Source organism: Capra hircus, chromosome 25, assembly GCF_001704415.2.
Source record: "Capra hircus breed San Clemente chromosome 25, ASM170441v1, whole genome shotgun sequence".
NCBI classification, from domain to species: Eukaryota; Metazoa; Chordata; class Mammalia; order Artiodactyla; family Bovidae; genus Capra; species Capra hircus.
The window spans coordinates 18,534,633-18,559,762 of record NC_030832.1 but is presented as its reverse complement, the minus strand read 5'-3'; the positions used below and the strand labels follow the sequence as shown (position 1 = coordinate 18,559,762).

At 42.2% G+C, this 25,130-nt stretch overlaps 2 protein-coding genes across 15 annotated transcripts in view; one reads left to right on the top strand and one right to left on the bottom strand.

Moving 5' to 3' along the window:
• Positions 1-10,857, bottom strand: part of LYRM1 (LYR motif containing 1) — a 38,072-nt gene extending 27,215 nt beyond the window's left edge. Inside the window, exons 1-3 of one of the 8 annotated variants that reach the window (XM_005697576.3) lie at positions 10,698-10,857; positions 8,903-8,946; positions 2,053-2,223 (exon numbers count right to left, since the gene is read on the bottom strand). Coding sequence is in view for 1 of the 8 variants with exons in the window: in XM_005697575.3 (XP_005697632.2) it covers positions 8,916-8,918 (3 nt within the window). In the remaining 7 variants the exon portion in view is untranslated. Of the gene's footprint in view, positions 1-2,052; positions 2,224-8,708; positions 8,870-8,902; positions 8,947-10,697 lie in introns of those variants that run through there. The other 7 variants (XM_005697579.3, XM_005697577.3, XM_005697581.3 and 4 more) reach the window with 7 other exon arrangements.
• Positions 11,210-25,130, top strand: part of DCUN1D3 (defective in cullin neddylation 1 domain containing 3) — a 56,014-nt gene continuing 42,093 nt past the window's right edge. For 2 of the 7 annotated variants that reach the window (XM_018040913.1, XM_018040912.1), the window contains exon 1: positions 11,210-11,416. The gene's annotated coding sequence lies outside the window, so the exon portion shown is untranslated. Of the gene's footprint in view, positions 11,417-11,515; positions 11,733-15,916; positions 16,009-17,424; positions 17,501-25,130 lie in introns of those variants that run through there. The other 5 variants (XM_018040914.1, XM_018040910.1, XM_005697571.3 and 2 more) reach the window with 5 other exon arrangements.

The window sequence follows — 25,130 nt, the reverse complement described above, 5'->3', positions numbered from 1 at the left end:
GGAACGATGAGCGATAAGAAGTGTGCCTGGGAGGAACTGTGACTGGAAATTGGGCTCTTTTCTTCAAGTCATACTTCATTTATAAGCACAGTGCCAGGATAAAACTTGTTATCAAGCACCTACCATGTGCAGCCTGTACTATTAAGAAAAGGCTGATAAATGTCATTGCTAGTACATTTTGGCCTCAAGACATAGTCAGAACTTTCCCCTAAAGCAAGTATCCCAAAGATTGGTTGGTGAGGTAATTTCTCATGTATAATAGAATATTTATTTTCTTACTCTGACTCTCTTAATGTGTTTTAATAGCCCACCAAATGCACGACCCAGATAATCATGATGCTGTGATCACTCACCTAGAGTCAAACATTCTGGAATGTGAAGTCAAGTGGGCCTTAGGAAGCATCACTACAAACAAAGCTAGTGGAGGTGATGGAATTCCAGTTAAGCTATTTCAAATCCTGAAAGATGATGCTGTGAAAGTGCTGCACTCAATATGCCAGAAAATTTGGAAAACTCAGCAGTGGCCACAAGACTGGAAAAGGTCAGTTTTCATTCCAATCCCAAAGAAAGGCAATGCCAAAGAATGCTCAAACTACCGCACAATTGCACTCATCTCACACGCTGGTAAAGTAATGCTCAAAATTCTCCAAGCCAGGTTTCAGCAATACATGAACTGTGAACTTCCTGATGTTCCAGCTGGTTTTAGAAAAGGCAGAGGAACCAGAGATCAGATTGCCAACAACCACTAGATCATCAAAAAGGCAAGAGCTCCAGAAAAACATCTATTTCTGCTTCACTGACTATGCCAAAGCCTTTGACTGTGTGGATCACAACAAACCATGGAAAATTCTTAAAGAGATGGGAATACCAGACCACCTGACCTGACTCTTCAGAAATCTTTATGCAGGTGAGGAAGCAACAGTTATAACTGGATATGGAACAACAGACTGGTTCCAAATAGGAAAAGGAGTATGTCAAGGCTGTATATTGTCACCCTGCTTATTTAACTTACATTCAGAGTACATCATGAGAAATGCTGGGCTGGATGAAGTACAAGCTGGAATCAAGATTTCTGGGAGAAATATCAATAACCTCAGATATGCAGATAACACTACCCTTATGGCAGAAAGTGAAGAACTAAAGAGCCTCTTGATGAAAGTGAAAGAGGAGAGTGAAAAAGTTGGCTTAAAGCTCAACATTCAGAAGACTAAGATCCAGTCCCATCACTTCATGGCAAATAGATGGGGGAAAGATTGGAAACAGTGGCTAATTTTATTGTTTTGGGCTCCAAAATCACTGCAGATGGTGATTGCAGCCATGAAATTAAAAGACACTTACTCCTTGGAAGGAAAGTTATGACCAACTAGATAGCATATTAAAAAGCAGAGACATTACTTTGCCTACAAAGGTCCATATAGTCAAGGCTATGGTTTTTCTAGTAGTCAGATATGCATGTGAAAGTTGGAATATAAAGAAAGCTGCATATCGAAGAATTGATGCTTTTGGACTGTGGTGTTGGAGAAGACTCTTGAGAGTCCCTTGGACTGCAAGAAGATCCAACCTGTCTATCCTAAAGGAAATCAGTTCTGAATATTCATTGGAAGGACTGACACTGAAGCTGAAACTCCAATACTTTGGCCACCTGATGCGAAGAATTGACTCATTAGAAAAGACCCTGATGCTGGGAAAGATTGAAGGCAGGAGGAGAAGACGTCAGAGGGTGAGATGGTTGGATGGCATCACTGACTCAATGGACATGAGTTTGAGTAAACTCCAGGAGTTGGTGATTGACAAGGAGGCCTGGCATGCTGTGGTCCATGGGGTCGCAAAGAGCTGGACACCACTAAACGACTGAAATGAACTGAACTGAAACCCATGACTTAGAGTGATTTGTATTTTGTAGTTCTACCTTTACATATATTACAGAAAATTTTAACCTGGTATAAAATATAGCAATATAATAGTAAAAATTATGATGTGGAGTCCCCCAAAAAACCAAGTTTGGGAAATGGAGCTCTATGGCACTCTACTGTGGTGTTTGTTCTGGCTAACCTTTTCACTTAGGATGCTTGTTTTGGCTGGCCATGGCAACTTGTAGACACTAGTTGACTCTCAAGCCTTTTTTGGAGCACCTCTTTCTCTGCTTTTATCACATCTGGTTTCACTGTGTCTTTTTCTTCCTTTCTTCCCTTCTTCTGGAGGGCAGGGACTGCATTTTGCTCACTAAAGGAATAAAAATAATAGTAATAGCTATCACCAACTCAATGGACATTAATTTGAGCAAACTTTGGGAGACAGTGAAGGACAGAGAAGCCTGGCATGTTTCACAAAGAATCAGATATGACTTAGTGACTAATCAACAAAAACACTTACTTTGTAATCTGTGCCAGGCTTTCTAGGTACTTTATATACATATATATTAATTCCCATAATCATCACTGTTCTATAAGGTAAACACATTATCCTATTTTATAAAAGAGTATCCTGATGCAAAAAGAGGTTAAGTAACTTGAGTACAGCCACAAGGAAAGGAAGAGGTGGAGCCAGATTCAAAATCAAAGTCTGGAGTCAGAGCACCAACTTTTAATCACTAAATAGGCTGATCAATCTAAGTAAATGTGGTTGAATGTTTGCTGATTGCTTTAAAGAACTTAGCCAGTTGTGACAGTGGGAACTAAATTCTGTTCCCTTCCTACAAAGAGCAAAAAACCATTCTTCTTGCACCTAGATATGAATTGCAATTACCCTTTTATAAGGTCTCCACCTTATAAATATGTTATCCACCCCTCCCGTGCAACTGTCCTTCCTCAGTAATGATGTTACACATCAGCACCTTTAGAGGAGGCTGTGCACTTGGCTGGACTGCTTTAATCTTCTGTTCCCTGTACCAACACTGTTCCTGACACTTCAAAGGGAGCTGACATCACAGAAGAGATACCAGCACTCATTACAGTACTACTACCCTGCAGGTCTTACTCTTCCCTCCCAAGAATCTATCCATCCATCCATCCAATATTTATTCAGTGCCATGTGCCAGGTACATGCAGCTCTAGGCATACAGTGATAAACAAGGAGCCATGGTCTCTGATCTATAGTTTATATCCAAGCAGCAGAGGCAAATGATATACAAGAAAAACAACTTTTCTTGGTGATATGTATTCTCAAAGAATGAAATAATAATATGATATAGATGAGAAGAGATGGTGATTATTTTGGGTAGTCGGTGATAATTGAGTTGGGTCTTGAATGAATGGTGTCAAGGAACCTATAAATGGTAAGAGTTCAGGGGAAGAAGATGCAGGAAGAAAGAACAGTAGGGACAAAGGCTATGAAGTGGGAACCAATCTCAGTGTTAACACAACTGAAAGTCTATGGGGGAAGTGAGGTGATAGGTGTATAGAATCCAATACAGGTTGGGAAAGCAGGCCTTGAAAAGCAGTTTGATTTGTAGTCTAAGAGCAAAAGAAGACACTGGTAGGTTTTAGGCAAGTAACAGTATACTGGTCTGACCTGATTTACATTTTTTAAAACATGCTGTATTTCAAACTATACCATAAGTATTTGTGATTCTACCAACCTTGCAGATGGTGAAGAGTCTTGCTTAATGCTACCTAATTGACCTGAAAGCTGGGATTAAGAGCCAAAAAAGCTATATGGTTATTTTTCTAGCTGCAACTTTTTCCCTGTTTTCATTTTGGAGTCAGTAATGGGGACTTGAGAGAAGCAGTGATCAATTTCCTTTAAAAAGAAAAGCACTACCCACTCACTCTTCCACTTGCTATTGAGAATGAAAACACATGCTAAGCACTTGGCATGTCTAAATCTAGTTTTGCAGGAGGCCTACGGGAAGATTGGGCTTCCCAGGTAGAGCTATTGCTAAAGAACCTGCCTGCCAATGCAGGAGACAAAAGAGATGCTGGTTCAATCCCTGGGTGGGGAAGATCCCCTGGAGGAGGGTATGACAACTCACTCCAGTATTCTTGCCTGGAGAATCTGATAGACAGAGGAGCCTGGCAGGCTACAGTTCATGGGTGGCCGAGAGTTTAACATGACTGAAGCCACTTAGCAAGCATGCACGCATGGGAAAATCTGCTAGGACTAGGGGCTTTATCCACTTCACCATTTTCCCCACTCCTGAAACACTTTCTTTCACCTTTGGAAAGACATCAACCGCATGAACACTAAGGAGTTAAGAGCAGAGATGAAAATCCCCTTTCCTCAGATGAAATTTATAGAAGAATGACTCTGGTCTCAGGAATGTCAAAATTTCAAATGCTGCACTCCCAGGAGGCTTTGCCATCTACTGAAGAAAAAGTATTGTAGTACAAACAAGGGACAGAAAGGCAAGGGAAGTTAACTGACTTCCAAACCCCAAGTGGAAGGAGACTCCATCCATTCTTTCAAGATCTGTCCCTATGTATAAAATTTTAAAAATCGTCACCAATGAATATAATGTAGCCAAATTTCTCTCCCAACTACTTTATGATTTGTGGGGGGAGGGTGACAGGGAAACTCACAGAGAAATCCATTTTTATGTTCACCAAGCACCAGCTGTTGCCTATCCTGTATGCTGCCCTGTCTCCTTAGACCTGGGAGTCCTCCTTTTTGCCAAATGGAAGATTCCAACTCATATAGCTGAAATATTCTTTTATTTTTTGCTTAACTGCTGATTCTCATCCTTTGGCTTTCATCACTTTTAACAGACTGTCTTCTTCACACTAAGCCAATGTCTTCATTCTAGGTTCTTCCTACTCTATTGTAATTTTCTGTTTGACCTGCATTTCTTCCTTCACTGTGTTTTGGGAGGGGGAGACAGAATAGGTTGGGACCTTGTCTTATCCATTATACTCCCATGCCTGGCAGAGTTGGAGCTTAAACTACTTTTGTTAGAAGAAAAAAAATTACCCACACAGAATAATTACCAGTAATTTTCATTCCCATCCTGAGATATTTGCATTGGTATTTGGGCCAGGTTTCACAACAGAAGACCCTAAGGCATTTAAAAATACTAATTAACCCTCACAATGATGTTTTCAAGAGTGGCACTGTGGGTATCAACATGAAGAACTGAAGATTTAAGTGTTATTTGGGAAAGCAGTCTTATTACTTCCACGCAATCCACTCCAGTGTTCTTGCCTGGAGAATCCCAGGGACGGCGGAGCCTGGAAGGCTGCCGTCTATGGGGTCGCACAGAGTCGGACAAGACTGAAGCGACTTAGCAGCAGCAGCAGCAGAGCAGTGTACAGAGCTATTACCTAACCCTCACTCTTAAGTTCTTTTAAGGCCACTTAGGGTTTGCCTATAGGACTGAAATGATATACTATGTTTCCATGAAGCTTTGAACTTTGAAATTGAATATTTCCTGCCATATCAATAAACAAGGATGTAAAAGCCATCAGCAATTTCCGGCCTCCAAATGTGAATGAGGGCTTCCAAAAAGGGACACAACGCCTATGATCTAATAGATCACATGCCCCCCAACTCTCCATGGTGATTGCTGAGGAGCTCTGGGGTTGAGGGGGTGGGGAGGAGGGAATACTGAAGAAAAAAAAGAGCAGAGCAGGATGCTGGCCCCAGACAGCTGAGATGCATATGAAGAAACGACTTCAATAATCTCATATTCTTGCATCTTCCCATACGTAGAAGAGTGCTAAATTCCTTTAACTTGGTATCTGGTTTTCCTTACTTAACAATAATTGATGTTCAGTCTGCCTGCCCACTTTGTTGCAAACTTGTAGCCTGACTCTCTCTTCTGCTTCCTCAGAGAAGTCTCCCGGGCTTGGAGTCCTAACATTCCCACCAAGTAAAACACTCTACTTTCAGGTTGTGAATGTATTTGTGGTCGACAGAAACAAACACATAGAAAAATGAGCTTCTGGTACTTTTTTTTCATAAAAACAATTCTTTGGGGGAATAAGGTCCATTGCACGCAAATGATCAGGGTTCAAAACCAGCTTCCAAAATTATAATTCAAAGCTTTAGTCATCTGGAAAAAACTCAGGGAATTGAAGTGTTCTTATAATGTCAAAGCAAACAGATTTTCTTGCCCAGGATAGCAGAATAGAGAATGACTACCTTGATTTCAGGCATTCAAAATTTTTCCACACATGTAAAGAAGAGAGATATAATGCAAACAATGAACTAATTGGAGTTTGAATACTGACTTCACCACATTAGGCAAGATATTAATCTTTCAGAGCCTCAATTTCTTAAAATGGGGTAAAAATAGAACCTTCAAAGAGTTGCTGTAAGGATTATTCATAATTATCTATGTAAATCACTTAGCATTGGGAGTTAACAAAGGCAAAATGTTACCTGAAATAGGAAATAAAGGAGGAACAGTGAGGCCTCTTTTATCTATGGTAAACTTTGTCTGCAGAGGAGGGAAAAGAAATGTGTTGCCTGTTGGTGAATTTATTGCTTTGTGGTAGTAATGGATTTTCCTAAAGCTGTTTCCCTCTGATTATTAATAATCCATGTACAGTAAAGAGCTATTGTTCTTCATTATGACTAACCAACCCTGCTGGAGGCATTGCTTATCTTTAGACCACAGCACATACTTCTTACTGGAAATACAATGCAGGTGCCAATATCAAGAGCATGTCCAAGCTTCCCTTCCTATTTTTCTTCCTTTATCTCTTACTCCTTGCTTACCCTTCAGTGCACTTTTCTCCTACATCTGTTATCCTTCCCTACTTTCTAATGTATTTCCATATCCTATACAGTATCATCTTATCTAAACTGAATAACTTTCAAGATAAACTATGGGCCTCATCTCATTGCCCCACACATACCCCATGGACTGATTTCCTGACTGGGATTCAGTTTTTGGTTACTAGAATCCAAAAAGGGAAGTGTAATGCCACACACTGCTTTGCATATCTCAGGATATACTTGTGTGGTGTACTTAGTCATACTACAGCTATTCTCTGAAACAGAATCTTTTTACAATAAATTGACAATATGGTATGTCAGAGTTAAGGGTCATGGAGGAGAGGATAGATTATGGACATAAAGGAAGAGAAATTAAGTTAGGCTTTGTAACACAGGAAATCTTTAGAACACAGGGAAAAACTAAAAATATTTATGTCTGGAAGGTTTCTAAACTATCCCAAACAAGATCATATAAGGCACATATATTCATTCTAAATATATCATCACAGGAGCACACACAAGATTATACTTGTAAGGGGAAGTCCAATCAGGCTATAGTAACCATTGAGATGTTCAGCTATTTGCCCCCTCAGGGATAGAAACTCTAAATGGACATCAAGTTTCAGTCTCTCAATTAAAAAGAAGTGGAAGTAACTGCTTTCTTATCATATTTTAAGAGACAAAGACCAGATCAATCAGAGAAATGAGAACAAGTTACCAAAAGTAGGAGGTGTGTGTGGAAGTGTGTTGTATGTGCGGGCACTAGGCATTGAGTTATTCGCTGTCGTGTCTGACTCTTTGCAACCGCCAGGGTCCTCTGTCCTAGGAATTTTCCAGGCAGAGGGTAGCCATTCCCTCCTCCAGGGGATCTTCCTGACCCAGGGACTGAACCTGAGTTTCTTGCATTTTAGGCAGATTCCTTACCATCTGAGCCATCAGGGAACTTGGTCAATGCTAAAGATCAACCCCAGTCATTCATTCATAACTTAACTATCCAAGATTTGAACCCTTCAAAGGAACTAGGTAAGTCAGAGAACATGAAACATTTAAGACATTCAAACCCCTTCTTTGTGAGAAGTCCTAAGGAATTGGGTTAAGAAGCAGACAAAAGGGCTCTGGTTATAACCTTAGATACACCTGACCCCTGATCCAACCATCTGATATACAGCCCTTACTCGGCACAGGGAGTCTCCGCCTTCATGACAGTTTCCAAGTACCCGCCAACTATTGAATGAACCACTTTCCCCATCTGCAGAGGCACAGGAGCTCTTTACTAGACAAATTTCCTTCAGAGTAGGAGCAATGACTTTACTAGCTATGGATATCCGCACAATCTATCTTTAGTGTGCAGAATGATTACACCTGAGAGCATCTTTAAGTTCTTCCAGTCCAGCAGAATTTTCTTCAATGTTGGAAATATTTTCTATCTTTGCTGTCCAACAGGGTAGCCACTGGCACTGGGCGCCTGAAATATGGTGAGTACATCTGAGGAACTGCATTTTTTATTTTACTTCATTTAAATTGAAATAGTTACATGTAGTTTGTGCCTACAGATAGACAGCAGAGCTCTAAACCAAGAACTGCAAATCAAATGTTCATAGGGGTCAGGCAGGTAGAGGAAGGGAAAAGAATCTCACTGGCTCCAGCTGACTATTGCTGCGCAGGAAACTCAGGCTGGTGTTGCCAGATTGTCACTTTTTCAAATGAAGCTGAAAATTGAATTTTTTAATTTGGCAAGTAAATTAAAAAAAATAACTTAGATCAATTTATGGGCCAAACCATGTTTTCAGGCAGTTTGTAATCTGTAATCTAGGCCAATCTGTAACCCCTTAAGCTCAAAGAACACGGCCATTCTGCAGGTCAGTAGTGACCCAAGATAGAAATCCGAGCCTTCTGATTCTTCTTTTTTTGGTATATGGGATTTTAGTTCCCAAATCAGGGATTGAACCAGCAATCTCTGCAGTGGAAGCAAGGAGTCTTAAATGCTGGACGGCCAGAGAAGTCCCTTCTGATTATTCTGATACTCTTTCTAGATTTTATGAAATCAACCATACCTAGTGATGGAGGCAGCAGCAACGTCAGGGACAAACGTTCGTCAGAAGGTGTTGAAATTCATGGTTTATACATTAAGGACACACAGTTCCTATACATTGGGCTCTATGGGCAAAGCTCTGAACTAGGAGTCAAAGAAGAAATAGTTCACAGGACAGTCAGACCCATAAACAATAAGCAAAGTAAGGTTTGTTACCGTGAACACAGACCATCTAAGCAGGAGTCCAAAAGCACTGACAGCTGGCAGAGGAAAGGAAGAAAGAGATTTGAGTCAGAACTTCCAGGCTGAGTCTCAATGATTATGAGGGTGGGTCCTATTATTCAAGAATATTACAGGGCCTTCTTTTATCTTTGAGGCTTTATATGTACAGTCTCCTCCGCTGGCTTTTCCTTCTCTGGATCATCTCTTAATATAAAGAGCCCCAAGGAGTTTAGTGGCCTTCCTCTCTCCCACTCCGCCAAGAATATGTTTTAACACATAAACATTTAACAGCACAATAGCTAAGCCAAAATTGCCCAATTTCAAAACGTCACCAGCATTCTTAAATTTACTTTTTATTCCTTGATTAACAAAGAAAAATAGGGCTTCCCACAGAGGACTTCCTCTCTATCTGCACTCTTCTTAGGTGATTTAGGAATAAACCACTACATTTATTATCTCTCGAGTTTTCCCTTGATTTTCATATTTAACTTCTCAACGTCTTTACCTGGACAGTTAACAAACTTATCAAAACTAGTATGTTTAAAAGAATAGAGTGCCTTCCAAACTATTTTCTCTGAGGAGTCATCTTTGGTTCCATTCTTTCACATACACTTCATATCCAATTTGCCAACAAGTCCTGCAAGTTCTAGTTTCAGAATACATTCTGAATTTAATTCTTCCAGTTCACTGTCACCTCTCCCTTGGCCTACTGCAACACCTGCCAAACAGGTCTGACCACTTGTACCCTTCTCTATCCAGGAGCTAAGAATGATTTTCTAAAACTGTAAATGAGATTTGTCACTCCTTCTTAAACCCTCCAGTAGCCCAACAGTTAAGCTCTCGCCTTGGGCTAAGCTATGCTTGATCAGGCCATGCCACTTCTCCATCACAGACCACTCTGGCTCTTGTTCTTCCCTTTCTGATCCAAGCATCTGACTTTCTCGCCTTTTCCTTCTGTAGATAACTTCCTGTTGCTTCTTTTCTCCACCTATAAAGCTCATTCCCTAGCTTCCCTCTTTTCTGGGATTTTTGCAAACCCGGCCTCCTCTGAACAGCCCTATCCGATTTAGAGTGGTCCTCCCCTCATCTTATGCGCTTCCCTTGTGGCTCAGCTGGTAAAGAATCTGCCCGCAATGAGGTAGACCTGGGTTCGATCCCTGGGTTGGGAAGAGCCCCTGGAAAAGGGAACGGCAACCCACTCCATGGGGTCCGAAAGAGTCGGACACGACTGAGCGACTTTCACGTTCCCCTTATTTTCTACCACTTCCCCTGATATTACTTCCTTTGGGGCATTTCTTACTTGCTGATATCTACCTTATTGATTTACTTTTTAAGTTACTCCCAGACTCGAAAAATTCACGTAGCAACGTCTTTCGTGGACCAAGGGATTTAAGAAGCTAGTTCTCATTATCTTAAAAATCTCAGTATCGTGCAGGGTACTCGTTTGTCAACCTTCCTCGGCTAGACGCCTCGCCTCCGGATTTGCCCCTATTAATCTCCCATTCATCAATACATTGGGGGAATCCAAAGGATTCAGAGATGCGCCCCAAATCGGCATTTCAGCGTTCCCAAACCAGGCCTCCCCTTCCTGGCCCTCAAGCCGCTTCCTTTAGCAGGTTCCTGAGGCGAGCGGCGGTGACACCAAGCAGCCCTCGCGAGGCTGGGGTCACACTGGCTCGTCTCCTAGCAACGTCGTACCCCCCACCCCCACCCCATCCTTGCCCCTGAGGAGTCCACCCCTTCCCCGTTTCCCGCGCCAGGAGTCGGCGTCTCCATCCTCAACACTCACTCTGCGTCAGTCCAGCCTTCCCCCACCCACAGAAGCCCCGCAGCCTCCGGCAGGCTGGGAGGAGGCGGCGCCGGGAGCGCAGCTGAGCGGCGGCGGACTGAGCTCTCTAGCAGGTCTGGTAGGCCAGACCGGACCGAACCACCGGACGGACTTCTGTGGGAGCATTAGTCCCAAGTCGAGGGTAGGCTCGACCTTTCGTTAAACTTCAAACTCTAGATCACGCTCCGCCGTATACCCAACAAGACAGCCAAACTAATCCTTTCTTTAATTCTCTTTTCCACTTTCCGTTCTCCTCTCGCCACCCCATTCCAGCGAAAAAAATGGTCCACTCCATCTCTTCCTAGCCCTCCCTCCGCGTTGCTAAGTCTTTGCCCTTACTTGGCGACAGCTTCGTACGTCTTTGCGTACGTCATGACGCAAACTGCCACTCGTTCCCTCCTCTCTCCTTTCCTATTCCGCCTGCCGAAGCGGGCGGCCTGCGGGGTTACCGGAAGTGATGATGCAGGAGGCGATGGAGGGGGCGGGGCTTCGGGGCGGCCGCCGCTGGTGGGCGGCAGATGAAGGGGAGGCGGCGGCAGTGGTGGGAGAAGAGGCGGCGGCGGCGGCAGCGGAGCGGGTAGGGAACCTGGAAACGCGAGCGGGGATGGTAGGTGTTTTGGACCCGCCGGGCCGCCGTCGTTTCCAGAAAGGGTTTGACTGGAGGAACCTCTGGAGCAGCTGTGAGTTTGAGGGGGGGTTTGAGGAAAAGGGGAGGCTTTGGGAGATGAAGGGGCGGGGGCTGGGTACCTTCGAGAAAGGGAGGGGGGGTGGAAGGGGAGGCGTGGAAATCAGCTTCTTGTCTGGACTGGTCCCGCTGGAAGGAGAGGCTGTGAGGGGAGCCTGTGGCGTGTCAGCCGCAGGGCTCAGAAAACTTACCTACTGTCCCTGACTCCTCACCGCCAGCACCCCTCAACCCAGGGCCTGGGGCTCTGGTGGCCGGAGCTGCCCTGGAGGGGGTACAGACTCTGGTTCTCTGCGCCTTGTAAGCGCCGTGAGGTAGGAGCCCAAACGAGAGGTGGTGGGTGAATCTCCAGCTCCCTCCGCCCTCATCTACCTCCCCACCCCCATCTTCCTCTTTAATCATTAACAGCCCTGGAATTAAGGGGCTCAGACCTGAAGTCCTTCCTATGCACCTTTGCTGTATACGATAACCATCTGTGCCTGAGGTGATGGGGCTGGAAGCTTTGCCCCTATCCTGTATAGGAAGTGGGACAGAGTGACAAATGTATTGTTTTTTTTTTTTTTCCCATTTCCCCCCCACCCCCCACCATCTTCTCCCGTGCATAGCCCTCCTTTCCACTTTAATTCTCCGTGACTAGGTGGTAATTGTGGGTTTTTTTTCTTTATTGCTTGTTATCTTGGTTACCTCTTTTGAATTTGGTGTTCCGCCTCCATCCCAGGTCTTAACTGCAAGCTTTGTAATACTTCAGTTACAAGCTGTCTGTCTTTGGGAGTACCTCTCAATCCGTGGTTGCTTCCGATTAAACGAGCGTTTTATCCTCTGAATACTGGAATTCCAAAGCCCTTGCAGAGATTCCTAAATGGCATCATAGCCCAGGAATCAAGGTCTCTTGCTCTAAATACTTTATGTGTGAGGAATTTAAATGTTGTCAACTCTTTCCAAAATGATTTGATGTTAGGCTAATTCTAGATTGCTTGTTTCTCTCTACCCACACTTCATGATGCACTTTGGAGAACAGAAAACTCCGTATTACTCTTTTGTTTCTACAGTTGGACAATAGCTCTCTTATTTTTTCTTTTGTGTGTCTGGCACACAAGTCTTCAGTGACACATTTGGCTTGTGCAGATTTCCATATTATTTATTTAGCTTATTCTTTGTGTATAGGTGGTCTTACATGAGACAGCATGATTTGCTTAGTTTTCTTTCAGGGAAGAATACAAACCAGTAACGGATGTGAAAAAATTATTTGGCAAAGAATGATTCGAAAAGAAGATCTCTTTGTTGATGTTTTGTTGGTTTAAGGGGGGAAAAAAGTAGTGCTTCTTTAGCCTGTAGTACGGATTTCAGAGTGAAGTGTAATGATTTCTACTTTGGTGTTGATATTTTCTTTGGAAGTCCTTTTGAGTCTGGGACTGTTTTCTAAAGAACTTGAAGAGGTGGTTCCCAAATTTTAGGGATCCTTTGATGATTAGAAAGTGTCTGTAAATCCTGTCCCTCTGTAACTGAGTTTATGTGCATATTGCTAGAATTATCATAACGGGTTCCATCCTACTCATCAGGGCTTTCAGGCCTGATAAAACAGTATTTAATGCTTTCATTGTACAAGTAACAGCATGTTTGGATGTTTCACAGAAATGCAACAAAAGAAAAAAATGACTACTGTTCTCACCTTAACTGATTTGGAATCATTGAATAAAAAGTCCAAACTTCATTCATTCAGCAAACATTTATTGACAGGGCTACTGGTTGCTAGCCAGTATTTTAGGCAGTGGGCATACACAGAGGAATATAGCAGTAAGGTCCATGCTCTCATGGAGCATACATTGGAGTGGGGTGGGGACAGATACATAAGCAAATTGGATTTTGATAAGAGCTGAAGAAAATCAGCTCTTATCTGTAATTGTGAGTGCTGTGATAGGAAGTGTCTGACTGAGATACAGTCTAGACCTTTCTGAGAAGGCAGCAATGAAGTTGAGCTTTAAATAAAAAGGAGCCAGCCTTGCAAAAATACAGGAGGAACCTTCCAGGTTTAGGGACTAGCTAGTGCAGAAACTGGGCTGGAGTATGGCAAGTTCCAAGGAGTGGGAAGAAAGGGATGATGAAGAGGAGGTCAGGGAGGATTAGGGGTAGGAGTAATAGCTAGAGCCTCGTGAACAAAGAGAAGAGTGAAAAGAGTCTAGGTCAGAGAGATGGAGGCTGAGCTCAGAATGCTATGCTATGCTAAGTCGCGTCAGTCGTGTCCGACTTGGTGTGACCCCATAGACGGCAGCCGACCAGGCTCCCCCGTCCCTGGGATTCTCCAGGCAAGAACACTGGAGTGGGTTGCCATTTCCTTCTCCAATAGGTAGGCAGAATAAGAGCAAGAAGGAGAAGGATATAGAAAATGATGTTCCTTTTAATTCTGTTGTTTTTCCCAGAGTCTTGCCACATACTATTTTAAGGATACTCTTAGAGTATTGTCTGGAGAAGGGAACAGCTACCCACTCCAGTATTTTGGCCTGGAGAATTCCATGGACTGTATAGTCGGACACGACTGAGCGACTTTCACTTTACTTAGAGTATTGTAGGGGGAAAAAGGTCACCCTGCTGAGAGTGGGAGAGGAGGAGGCAGTGGTCATTTGGGTCTTTTCTGGCAGATGAATCTCAAGCCATGAGTTAAGAATTCAGTGGGATGTTCAATTGAGAGGTTGCCTTTTTCCTTACAGGATTTTGTCTTATATGCTTTTTAAAATTGCATAATGGGTACCCCAAATGTGTTCTAGTATATGAATCCTCTTTTGCTTCTAGCTGTGAATTTAGGGCTGAAGATTGGGCAGATGATAATAAAATGCCCCTGTTGGTCTACAAGATGACCATTACAATCTAAGTTTGAAGTTGTTTTTCGTAGGAAGGCAGATTTTATGTTGTGCTATTTCCATTTTTGTCTGGTCTGTCTGATGACTAATAACATTCAGCTGAGGTGTGTGTGTAGGTTGGTGCCATAAGTTCACTCTGGATTACATTAGATAAGTGACCATTGTGGGCATAATCCCACTCTGTCGGCATCTTTGGGCTGGCATGTAACCAAGTGATGTAACCCACTTTTGCTTTCTGTTGGGGCCATACATCTCTAGTAGGCCAGTTGCTTCTCAGCCTCACCTTGACCAGACTGTCCACTTGAGAGGCCCAATCAGGACTCCTCCTTAATTTGGCCCTGTTGAGCCAAATGTTTCAGTGGGCTGAAACAGTTAGAATATGCTGTTTTCTTCTTTTGAACACCACAACAGTGACTAGTGTGTTCTTTGAGTGAATTGGCTCTTTGAGCTAGGCAGTTGAGAGACTTAAATGTTGCCTGGGCTGTTTGTAGTAAAGTTAGTATCAGAAATGCTATGTAAAACTTTTTCGTGTTTGCGAAAAATGAATCAAATTTTGGACTTGTCACCTGTTTTAAGTTCTAACATAAGTAGATGGATTATCAAAAGTAACTTGAATAGTCCTGGGCAGTCCTGGGGGTAATGAAGGGGTTGGAGTTGAGCCTGAACTGACTTACTGAACCCAAACTTGAATGTAAATAGGAAGTCTTTGGTTAGCAGGCAAGTGAACAGCTAGAATTAGGCAAACAATAGACTCTGCCCTTTATACTGCAGACTAACTCAAAGAACTGAGAATTGATTATATATGGGGGCTTCCCTGGTAGTTCAGATGGTAAAGAATCTGCCTGCAATGCAGGAGACCCGGATTTAATCCCTGCAACAAGAAGATCCCGTGGAGGAGGGAATGGCTACCCACTCCAGTATTCTTGCCTGGAGAATCCCATGGACAGGCCCCTGGTGGGCTACAGCCCATCAGGTTGCAAAGAGTTGGACAGGACTGAAGCGACAGTGCACATGTGCACACACATACACATACACACACATGCACACATGTGGCTTTGGTCTAGGTTGTATCCTAATGTTGGATTTTAATCTAGCTAATGGATTATTAAGCTGTCCACTATTCATCTTCAGTTATAACTTGAGTATGAAAATGCCCTATAGGCTGAAATTTCATCAGTCAGTTTGGGGACAGGTGGCTCTTATTTGTGAAATGAGTTGGATAGGTAGGAGGGGAACTTGAATACAGGGAGAAGCCATTGACTCCTGCATTAGCCACTAATTGTGTTTGGGGAAAGAATCTACAAACCTAAATGAATTTAGATTCTCAGAGCTGAACTGGCCTTTTAATCTAGAGTACCAGTGAGTTTGTTAAACTCCTGGGGCTTTTGGACAAACTCATCTGAAAGAAGAGTTGATGCCACTTACTTTTGGAGTTGTGGGTTTGCATTGCATTAGATGACTTAAAATTAATCTGATTTCGCTACTGTTTTGTGCTGCAGTAAGAAGAATTAATTGTACACTGGCTGCCAGTTGTTTTAAGGTGAAGATGTGGTAACTCTGAGTGAAACAATGGTAATTACTTGGTGACTCCTGTTCCCCCAGCTCTTGATTACTTACAGCTACCTCTTTGTGTCTATTTACAGATGTTGATACCAGTGAACCAGGATCAATCCTCCCTAAATGTCGGAACAATGTTCTGAAGTTCTCTGCACAATGGACCAGAGTGTTTCATTGAGTTAGTGTCTTTCAATTCAAATCTAGTTTTACCAGTTCTTATATCTATTTTTCTTGGTGATGGAGGAACCTACTTATTTTGGGGGGGAAAGGAGATTACTATAGTACCTGTCTTATTCAATTAGTGAATGATTGCAAGTAAGAACTTAGCATATTAATTATCTGAAGTGGCTCAAACTAATCTTTTGAAGTTGTGATATGTAGAAAGGGGAAAATGGGAGGAGATAAATGCCAAATCCTCTTCCTTAAGATGAAACTATTTAAATGCCATACATCAGAATAGGGAAGGCCAGTAAAGGGATCTTGAGGTGGTGAATAGCCCTTGTACCAAAATAAATCATTATGGTCAGTGAGTGCCCTGATACCAGCCTGATTATATGAAAAAAGTAGGCATCATGTTGATGACTCCTGACTTCCTGAGGGCCTGTCCTTGCTCAGCAGTGTCCTTTGACCGAAGTGTGTTGTTGGGTTTTGGGCTGGATTGCATCATGGAAGCTTAGGTTGCATACTGCTGCAATGTATAATCCTTGTTCCTGTTCTCCCTGCTCTGCTGGAGGATTCAGCCTCAGGACCTGGGAACTGAAAATGATTCTGTCACCAAGGCCTGAAAATCCAGACCAGATATGATGACTGACCAAGGATCTTGGGTAGCAACACTGCATAGTATAGGACTTGTCATTTTTGCCTTAATCTCTGCTGGTCAGTCTAGGATACAGTGTTTTGGAAAAACTTGCTCTCGTTATTTTAAAAGTAGATCACTTCCACCATATCAAGATCACAGAGTTTGGTTATAGCTTTTAGCTCTTTTTGGTTGATGAAGTATTTGGATTCTGCAATGTTTGCCTAAAAGTGAGTTGATATGTGACCTATAACTTTGATTCTGAACAAGACTCAAGTCATAGCATTTACTATATTGAATGCATTAATTCTTTGTCCAGCTAAGAATAAGCAGGAAGAAGACCCTCAAAGAATCTTAGAATATCTGGCATGATAATTTTTCAAACTGGGCTATATAGAGCCTTCTCAGGGGTCATTTCTGGAGTATATCCATGGTAGACATGGAAAACCCCGTCATCTTGGTGTCTAGCTTCCATTTCACTGCTCCTGCTCCCCACCACCACACCCATGTTTGACTCTGCTAAAGTTGCTGTTACATTGGGTTTCCCCATAAGATTTCAGTCGATCAGAATGTTTTGAGGCTGAAAACAGATCAAAAAGCAGAAGGTAAATGGGAATCTATAAAGGTTAGTAAACTTGCTTAAAGTTACAAAGAAGGTATTGGCAGGTATAGGACTTCTCTGCACTGATTTTGTTTTCTCATTTACACTGCCTTAAATATATCCTTGTAGGCACTCAATATAGTTTGTTTGAGTTTAATTGAATCCTTGGTGTTTCGTCTCTTCTATATGCTGTCCAGAATGCCTATGCAAAATGCTGACCTGCATATTCCCATTTCCAGTGACCTGCCTTGGAATATGAACAGGAAAATCCAGGTATATCCATGGACAAAACATTTTTAGAATGGCTCTGTGAAAATATCTACAATTGCTTTGTTCTTAAAAAAAAAAAAAATCTGTGAAACAAATTTGTTTCCAATTAAACATTTACTTTATATCTACTTGATGACTACCTAGTGGCTGCCTTTAAACAGGAAGGGAAGGCAAGGAATACCACTCCAGTGAGGGTGCTGGGACTCTAGCAGCATGTATTCTGGGTGGCAAGATTATAGACGTGCTACAAGTTCCAGATTCTCAGAGTGGTGACGTTTTCTTTATTCTAAGTGAGTACAGTTCAAAAGTAAGGAGTGATGTGTCTATTTTAAAGGATCTTTCTGTGATTCTTTTTCTCCTAGTAAATTAGTTTTTCTTTGAAGTAACTAGTCACTTGTCCAGTCATTTACTCAAAACAATTGGTTATAGCTGATGTCAATGGTAGGATAATTTTGCTTGGGGGTTTACTAACATTATATGAAAGAGAAAAGTCTGAAGACCTTTCCAGAGGCATTTCGGTATGTGGGTTCAGTTGCTTGGGAGGAGAACATTTCAGGAAGCAGGCCTTTGGGAGTGCAGAGTGGTGGCAGTGATGATATTGTGGGCCATGTGCACAGGGTGAAGAGAAATTCCATTGGTTGTCCAGCTGGGAAAAGATGGAAATTGCTAACAGTGGCACTTGATAGGAGAAAAGTGGGTCAGGAAGGAACAGGCCCACAAGGTTGCCCAATGCTGGACAACACCATTTACAAGGAGGGGAATGGGGACCTTTGGAGTTGGGTAATCCAGTGCCCCTGACCAGGTCTCTGACGATAGTACTCTCTCCCCTGATTGAAAAGTGTGTTTGTTCCTGATGGGAAGGGATGAGTGCATTGATGCAGTGTCTGGTTTGACCAGATTGGTCTTCAAGATTGACTAGTTGGTCATGATGATCTCTCTTTTGACTTTTGTTTTTGACAAATAAGAAGTTGGCAAACCAGAGGGAACGTATTGTTCCTGGGTCCATTAGAGTTTGAGTTAAGTACATAATACTGTGTGGTGGTGATTGTCATTTTAACACTGTCTGTTATCCAAAGGGAACAGTTAGATGTAAACTATTGAGATAATTCATGATTCTCTCATGGGGACTAAATGTGAGTTAAACAACAACTAAAATAATTAAAGAAAATATATTTTGACTTCATATTTCTGTAACATGGTGTCTTTAGCAGGTCACATTAAATCATTAGTCTTTTAAAAGAAATTTTATTCTACCAGGTACTTGTGAATCTGACATAAGGCCAGATTTTCTTCTAGTGCTGAAAATGGCAAGTACTGTTCTGAATTGGTGACAGCTACAGATTTAATGATTAGATCAAGGGAGGTGGCTTCAATTAAATAAATATCAGTTAAGTTGGTTGTCATATGGACCTCTTCTCCTGAGGTTAATTATGCTGTCCCTTCAACAATTCTCTCACATCACTGAGAATCCAACAATTCACTTCTGACACAAACTGCCTGGAGTTTGTGCAGATCCCACAGGTTAGTGACTCAGTCTCAGGAGACTGCCCCACTTCAAGTGCCAGCCGCAAGTATCAGGTTGTCTCAAATTCCTCCTTGCACTTTTGCCTGGCAGACCTCAAATTTAGGGGTTCCCATGACCACCCTCCCCCACTATGGATGATTTGCTAGAACATATGACTCATTTAGCTGGTAAAACATGATATTTATGAATTCAGTTTCATTATAAAGGCTACAACTCAGAAACAGCCAAATGGAAGACCTGAATAGGGCAAGATTTGAATTAGGGGCACAGAGCTTCCATGTCCCCTCTGAGCATGCCAGCCTCCCAGCACATCAGTGTATTCACCAATTCTGAAGGTCCCCTGTGTGCTAAGTTGCTCCAGTCATGTCTCACTCTTTGCAACCCTAAGGACTAGCCTGTCAGGGTCCTCTGTCCTCTGTCCATGGGATTCTCTAGGCAAGAATACTGGAGTGGGTTGCCATGCCCTTCTCCAGGAAATCTTCACAACCCACGGATCAAACCTGCATCCCTTATGTCTACCTGTATTGACAAGCAGGTTCTTTACCACTCGTGCCACCTGGAAGCCATAAGCTCCCCTCAGTTCAGTTCAGTTACTCAGTCATGTCCTATTCTTTGCAACACCATGGACTGCAGCACACCAGGCTTCCCTGTCCATCAGCAACTCCTGGAGCTTGCTCAAACTCATGTCCATCGTGCTGGTGATGCCATCCAACCATCTTATTCCCTGTCATCCCTGTCTCCTCCTGCCTTCAATCTTTCCCAGCATCACAGTCTTTTCCAGTGAGTCAGACCTTCGCATCAGGAGCTTCAGCTCCTGAAGTATTGGAGCTTCAGCATCCATCCTTTCAATGAATATTTAGCACTGATTTCCTTAAGGATTGACTGGTTTGATCTCCTTGCAGTCCAAGGGATTGTCAAGAGTCTTCTCTAAGACCACGGTTCAAAGGCATCAATTCTTTGGCGCTCAGCTTGCTTTATGGTCCAACTCTCACATCCATATATGACTACTGGAAAAACCATAGCTTTGACTATACGGAAGCTCCCCTAGCCTTGTTTCAGTTTCAGTTGTGGTTCCTTTATGTAGGCATGATTTATTAAAGTATTGACCTTTGTTGATGAACCTTCAGCCACCCTTCCCTTCCTTAAGGGCTAAAGGTGGGACTGAAAGTTCTAGTCATTTCCCTGGGCTTTCTGACAAAGGTAGCTTCTCTTCAAACTATCAAAAAGAAACTCAGGTGTGGTCCAAACCCTGCTCCTTAATGAGTAACAAGAAGTCTGTCTGGGGACAAAGTAGTAACTGGGGACAAAGACCAAATGTTTTTTATTATACCACATTAGTACTCCAGTTATATCCCAAAAGTAGGAATAAGGTTGCGAGTGTGCTCAATCGCTCAGTCCTGTCCAACTCTTTGCAACTCTTTGTGATCTTGTGGACTATAACCCAGTCTCCTCTCTCCATGGAATTCTCCAGCCAAGAATATTGGAGTGGGTTGCTACTTCCTCCTTGAGGGGATCTTCGACACCCAGGGATTGAATCCCATCTCCTTGCATTGGCAGGCAATATTCTTTACCACTGAGCCACCAGGAGTAAGGTTACCGAAAGTTGATTTCGGTGATAAGTAACACTATGCATTTAGTTTTAATTTGATGACTTGTGGTTTTTTGGTCAAGAGAGTGCAAATTGCATAGTTTCAGATTACAGGGAGCAAACTCTTCCCTCAATCAGTATGAAATGGCACTCAGAATGTGTTATATATATGTTTTAATTTAATATATGCATTCCCTAATGCAATAAAGAAGCTCACTTTTAGGAAATTAGATACACAGAAATCATATTTCCTTTCACTGTGAATTTAAAGTTTCAAATGTACATAGTGCACAGGTACTATGCACTATGTGTGTGTAGAGTCTGGGTTTGCATCTGAACTTTACCATGTACTTGGCACTTGACCTTGGATGAGCCACCTAGCATCTCTAAGCCTTGTTTTCTTCATGTATTAAGTGAAAATAATCACAGTAAATAGTTGTGAGGAGTCAATAAGACATTTGCAGGACATGGCACAATGCTTGGCATATAGATAAACATTTAATAATGGTAGTTATTATTAACTGCTTGCATGTACAGTGAAACTCACATGCATTGGCAGCTTCCAACAGGCCAGGACTATACTATTTTGCCTTCTCTTATATGGGAAGTATGGGACAGTGTATAAAACATTGCTGGGCACATAGTAGACACACGTTATCTATCACTTGAAAATAAAACCTGGTCTGGGTATCTGGGAAATACTGGAGTAACTCTGTAATGGAAACTTCCAGCTTGTTTCCAAAGCTAGCCTAAAACCCAGAGATGGAAAATCTTCCTCCTGAAACCATATAGAGCATGCATGAATCTAGCAATGGGGACAGGAGACCAGTGGCTAGGATATTGTTGGATCCAAAAGTGGGAAACTGATCCAGGAGACATTTTTATCATTGGCAGCATGCCTTGAGATTCAGTGAGTTTGGGAAAACCACATGAGAGTTCAGGAAGGAAGCAATAGATTTATTTCAGCCCATTGAGACACTCTTTGAGAGTCCACTGGCAAATACCATATTTTGTGTATTGCTTCTCAGAGAAAATGAAAAACCTGGATCTGCTGTCAAAGGGCTTAGCAACTCCTTGAAGTTCACTTCTTGGGGAAGTCCCCAAGGACTAATTCTCCCTGTATCTTACCCATCTGTAGATTCTACTTTAGTAGACCACCACTGGACTAAGTTCTAGTCTAGAGTCTGGCACCAGTTCTGTGTGTCCTTGGGCAAGTTACACCCCCTCTATGAGCCTGTTTTCTTAGCTGCAATGAAGGATTTGGTACTAAATCACTGTTCCCCAAAGTGTGGCTTTGGTTACATTGTTAGTGTATGTGCTGCTGAAATGAGTGTACAAAGGGGTGTTTTTTAATACATGAGATGATTTTTGCCTGATGAATACTTTTTATCCTATATTTTTATTAACGTGTATTAATGAAAGTGTAACTAGCATATTAGACCTGTGACTTCATGGATAATGTTACTTTCAGTTCAGTTCAGTCACTCAGTCGTGTCCGACTCTTTGCAACCCCGTGAATCACAGCACGCCAGGCCTCCCTGTCCATCACCAACTCCTGGAGTTTACTCAAACTCATGTCTATCGAGTCGGTAGGGTGATATTAAAGTGGATTTTTTTTATCCTTTCAAGAAAAGCCTTAGAGGAACGATAGTTGGGATGGTAAACGGATATAGAAGATCATAAAGGTTGTGTAGGAATAGCTGATGTGTTTATAAGTTCTAAGACTGAGTAATTCTAGTGCATTGCCATACTTTCAAAAAGTGTTTGTGGTGATGGACTCAGTAGACAGGTCTAAATTTGAGTGGCTTTTAAAAAACTTGCCTAACTTAAGCAAATTGACAAATTTATTCTTATGCATTCATGGTGAAAATGCCCATGAGTTCGTTGTGTAGAATTTAAATTAGCATAGACTTTAGAAGTGGTGGCTTTTTTTTAAATAACAAAGAATGAATAATGTTGCTTCCTCTCACTTTTAGCAGATTCCTCAAAACCTGGATTGATCTTTAGTTCTTTTCACTCCTTGTTGGGGAACTCCCTAAGACAGGAGTTAGGGGTTCCCATTTGTTCTGTTGGGGGGGAGAAAAAGCCACCCCCTGTCTCTTGAATGCATGCCCGGGCCTGCTTTCTCTGTTCTGGAGATGCTGGGGCTGCCCCATCCTAATGATCTCTGCTTTACTTCTTCCTGGAAGCCACTTTAAAGGTGCAGTGTGATGTGTGCCCTAAAATGAACATAAATTCTGAGGCAAGGTTTTTGAAAATTTCATATCGCTTTTTGTTGTATTGGTTTTCACATAGTGGGAATCTTGAGAAGTAAAACGAGCAGTGGTGGAAATGAAATAAACTTGTGGGAGGTACTTTCTTTTTAAGCAAAACCCAGAAAAAATAGTGCAATCTTGATTGTGTAGTAGGAGCCAAGAAATCTGCTTTCAGATGTAGTCTGTGGTTTAGATTTTTTTTTTTAAGTATTATCTGTGTTACCTTGACATTTTCTGTGTATCTTAACACTGTCATCATTCATTATCTACATTTAGTTGTTGACCTCTCTTCTGTAAATGATATTGTTCTGTTTCATTTTCAACGTAAAGGGCTATTCATTTGATATAGCATCTTGTAATAAATTGTTGCATGTTTCAAACTGTATAGTTTTTTAAAATTGCTATAAAGATGGCTTCAAGTCTTTTATTTTTCTGATCCATGTGTTATCTAGTCAGTTCAGTTCAGTCGCTCAGTTACGTCTGACTCTGCAACCCCATGGACTGCAGCATGCCAGGCTTCCCTGTCGATCACCAACTCCTGGAGCTTGCTCAGACTCCTGTCCATCAAGTCGGTGATGCCATCCAACCATTTCATCCTTTGTCATCCCCTTCTCCTCTGGCCTTCAATCTTTCCCAGCATCAGGGTCTTTTCCAGTGAGTCAGATCTTCACATCAGGTGGCCAAAGCTTTACATCACTCCTTCCAATGAATATTCAGGGCTGATCTCCTTTAGGATTGACTGGTTTGATCTCCTTGCAGTCCAAGGGACTCTGAAGAGTCTTCTCCAGCACCACAGTAAAAAAGTGTCAATTGTTCGGCACACAGCATTCTTTATGGGCCACCTCTCACATCCATACATGACTACTGGAAAAACCACAGCTGTGACTAGATGGACCTTTGTCAGCAAAGTAATGTCTCTGCTTTTTAATGTGCTATCTAGCTTTTCTTCCAAGGAGCAAGTGTCTTTTAATATCATGGCTGCAGTCACCACCTACAGTGATTTTGGAACCCAAGAAACTAAAGTCTGTCACTGTTTCCATTGTTTGCCCATCTGTTTGCCATGAAGTGATGGGACCGGATGCCATGATCTTAATTTTTGGAATGTTGAGTTTAAACCAACTTTTTCACTCTCTTCTTTCTCATCAAGAGGATCTTCAGTTCCTGTTCACTTTTGCCATAACGGTGCTTGTCTGAGGTTATTGATATTTCTCCCAGCAATCTTGATTCCAGCCTGTGCTGCATCCAGCCTAGCGTTACTCATGATGTACTCTGCAGATGAGTTAAATAAGCAGGGTGACAATATACAGCCTTGATGTACTCCTTTCCCGATTTGGAACCAGTCTGTTGTCCCATGTCCAGTTCTAACTGTTGCTTCCTGACCTGCATACAGATTTCTCAGGAGGCAGGTAAGGTGGCCTGGTAGTCCCATCTCTCTCAGAATTTTCCGCAGTTTATTGTGATCCACACAGTCAAAGGCTTTGGCATAGTCAGTGAAGCAGAGGTAGATGTTTTTCTGGAACTCTCTTGCTTTTTCTGTGATCCAGTGAATGTTGGCAATTTGATCTCTGGTTCCTCTGCCTTTTCTAAATCCAGCTTGTACATCTGGAGGTTCTTAGTTCATGTACTGTTGAAGCCTGGCTTGGAGAATTTTGAGCATTACTTTACTAGCATGTGAGATGAGTGCAATTGTGCGATAGTTTGAACATTCTTTGGCATTGCTTTTGGGGTTGGAATGAAAACTGACCCTTTCCAGCCCTGTGGCCACTGCTGAGTTTTCCAAATTTGCTGGCATATTGAATGTAGCACTTTAACAGCATCATCTTTTACGATCTTTTAGCTATCTAGTCAAAATTAGGTTAAAATAGAACAAAATGGTGACAGTGCTATAACTTAAGATTCTTTTCTTCCTTCATTTTTTCTCTGTCATTGGTTTAATACAAAGTTTTTACTTGATTTCATAATGAGAAACTCTCAGATGTTCCCCAATCGAGGTGGCATCTAATGTTCCAAGCCACAAGCTCTCAAACTTTGTAAATTTTGGTTTTGTCATCCATACTATCTTGTCTCCCGAGAAGTAGTAAACTGTATTACTTAGCATATTGGAAGAATCTGTATTCAAGACTGTATTTTGCAGTATTAAAAAAAATCTCTTTCTTACTAAAATCTGTTTCATGACTTGCACAATACTCATCCTATACACACATTTACTAGACCCACCTTACTCAGGGTAGGTGTCAGGTTTTTGACAGTCTGTTTCCCTTGGGG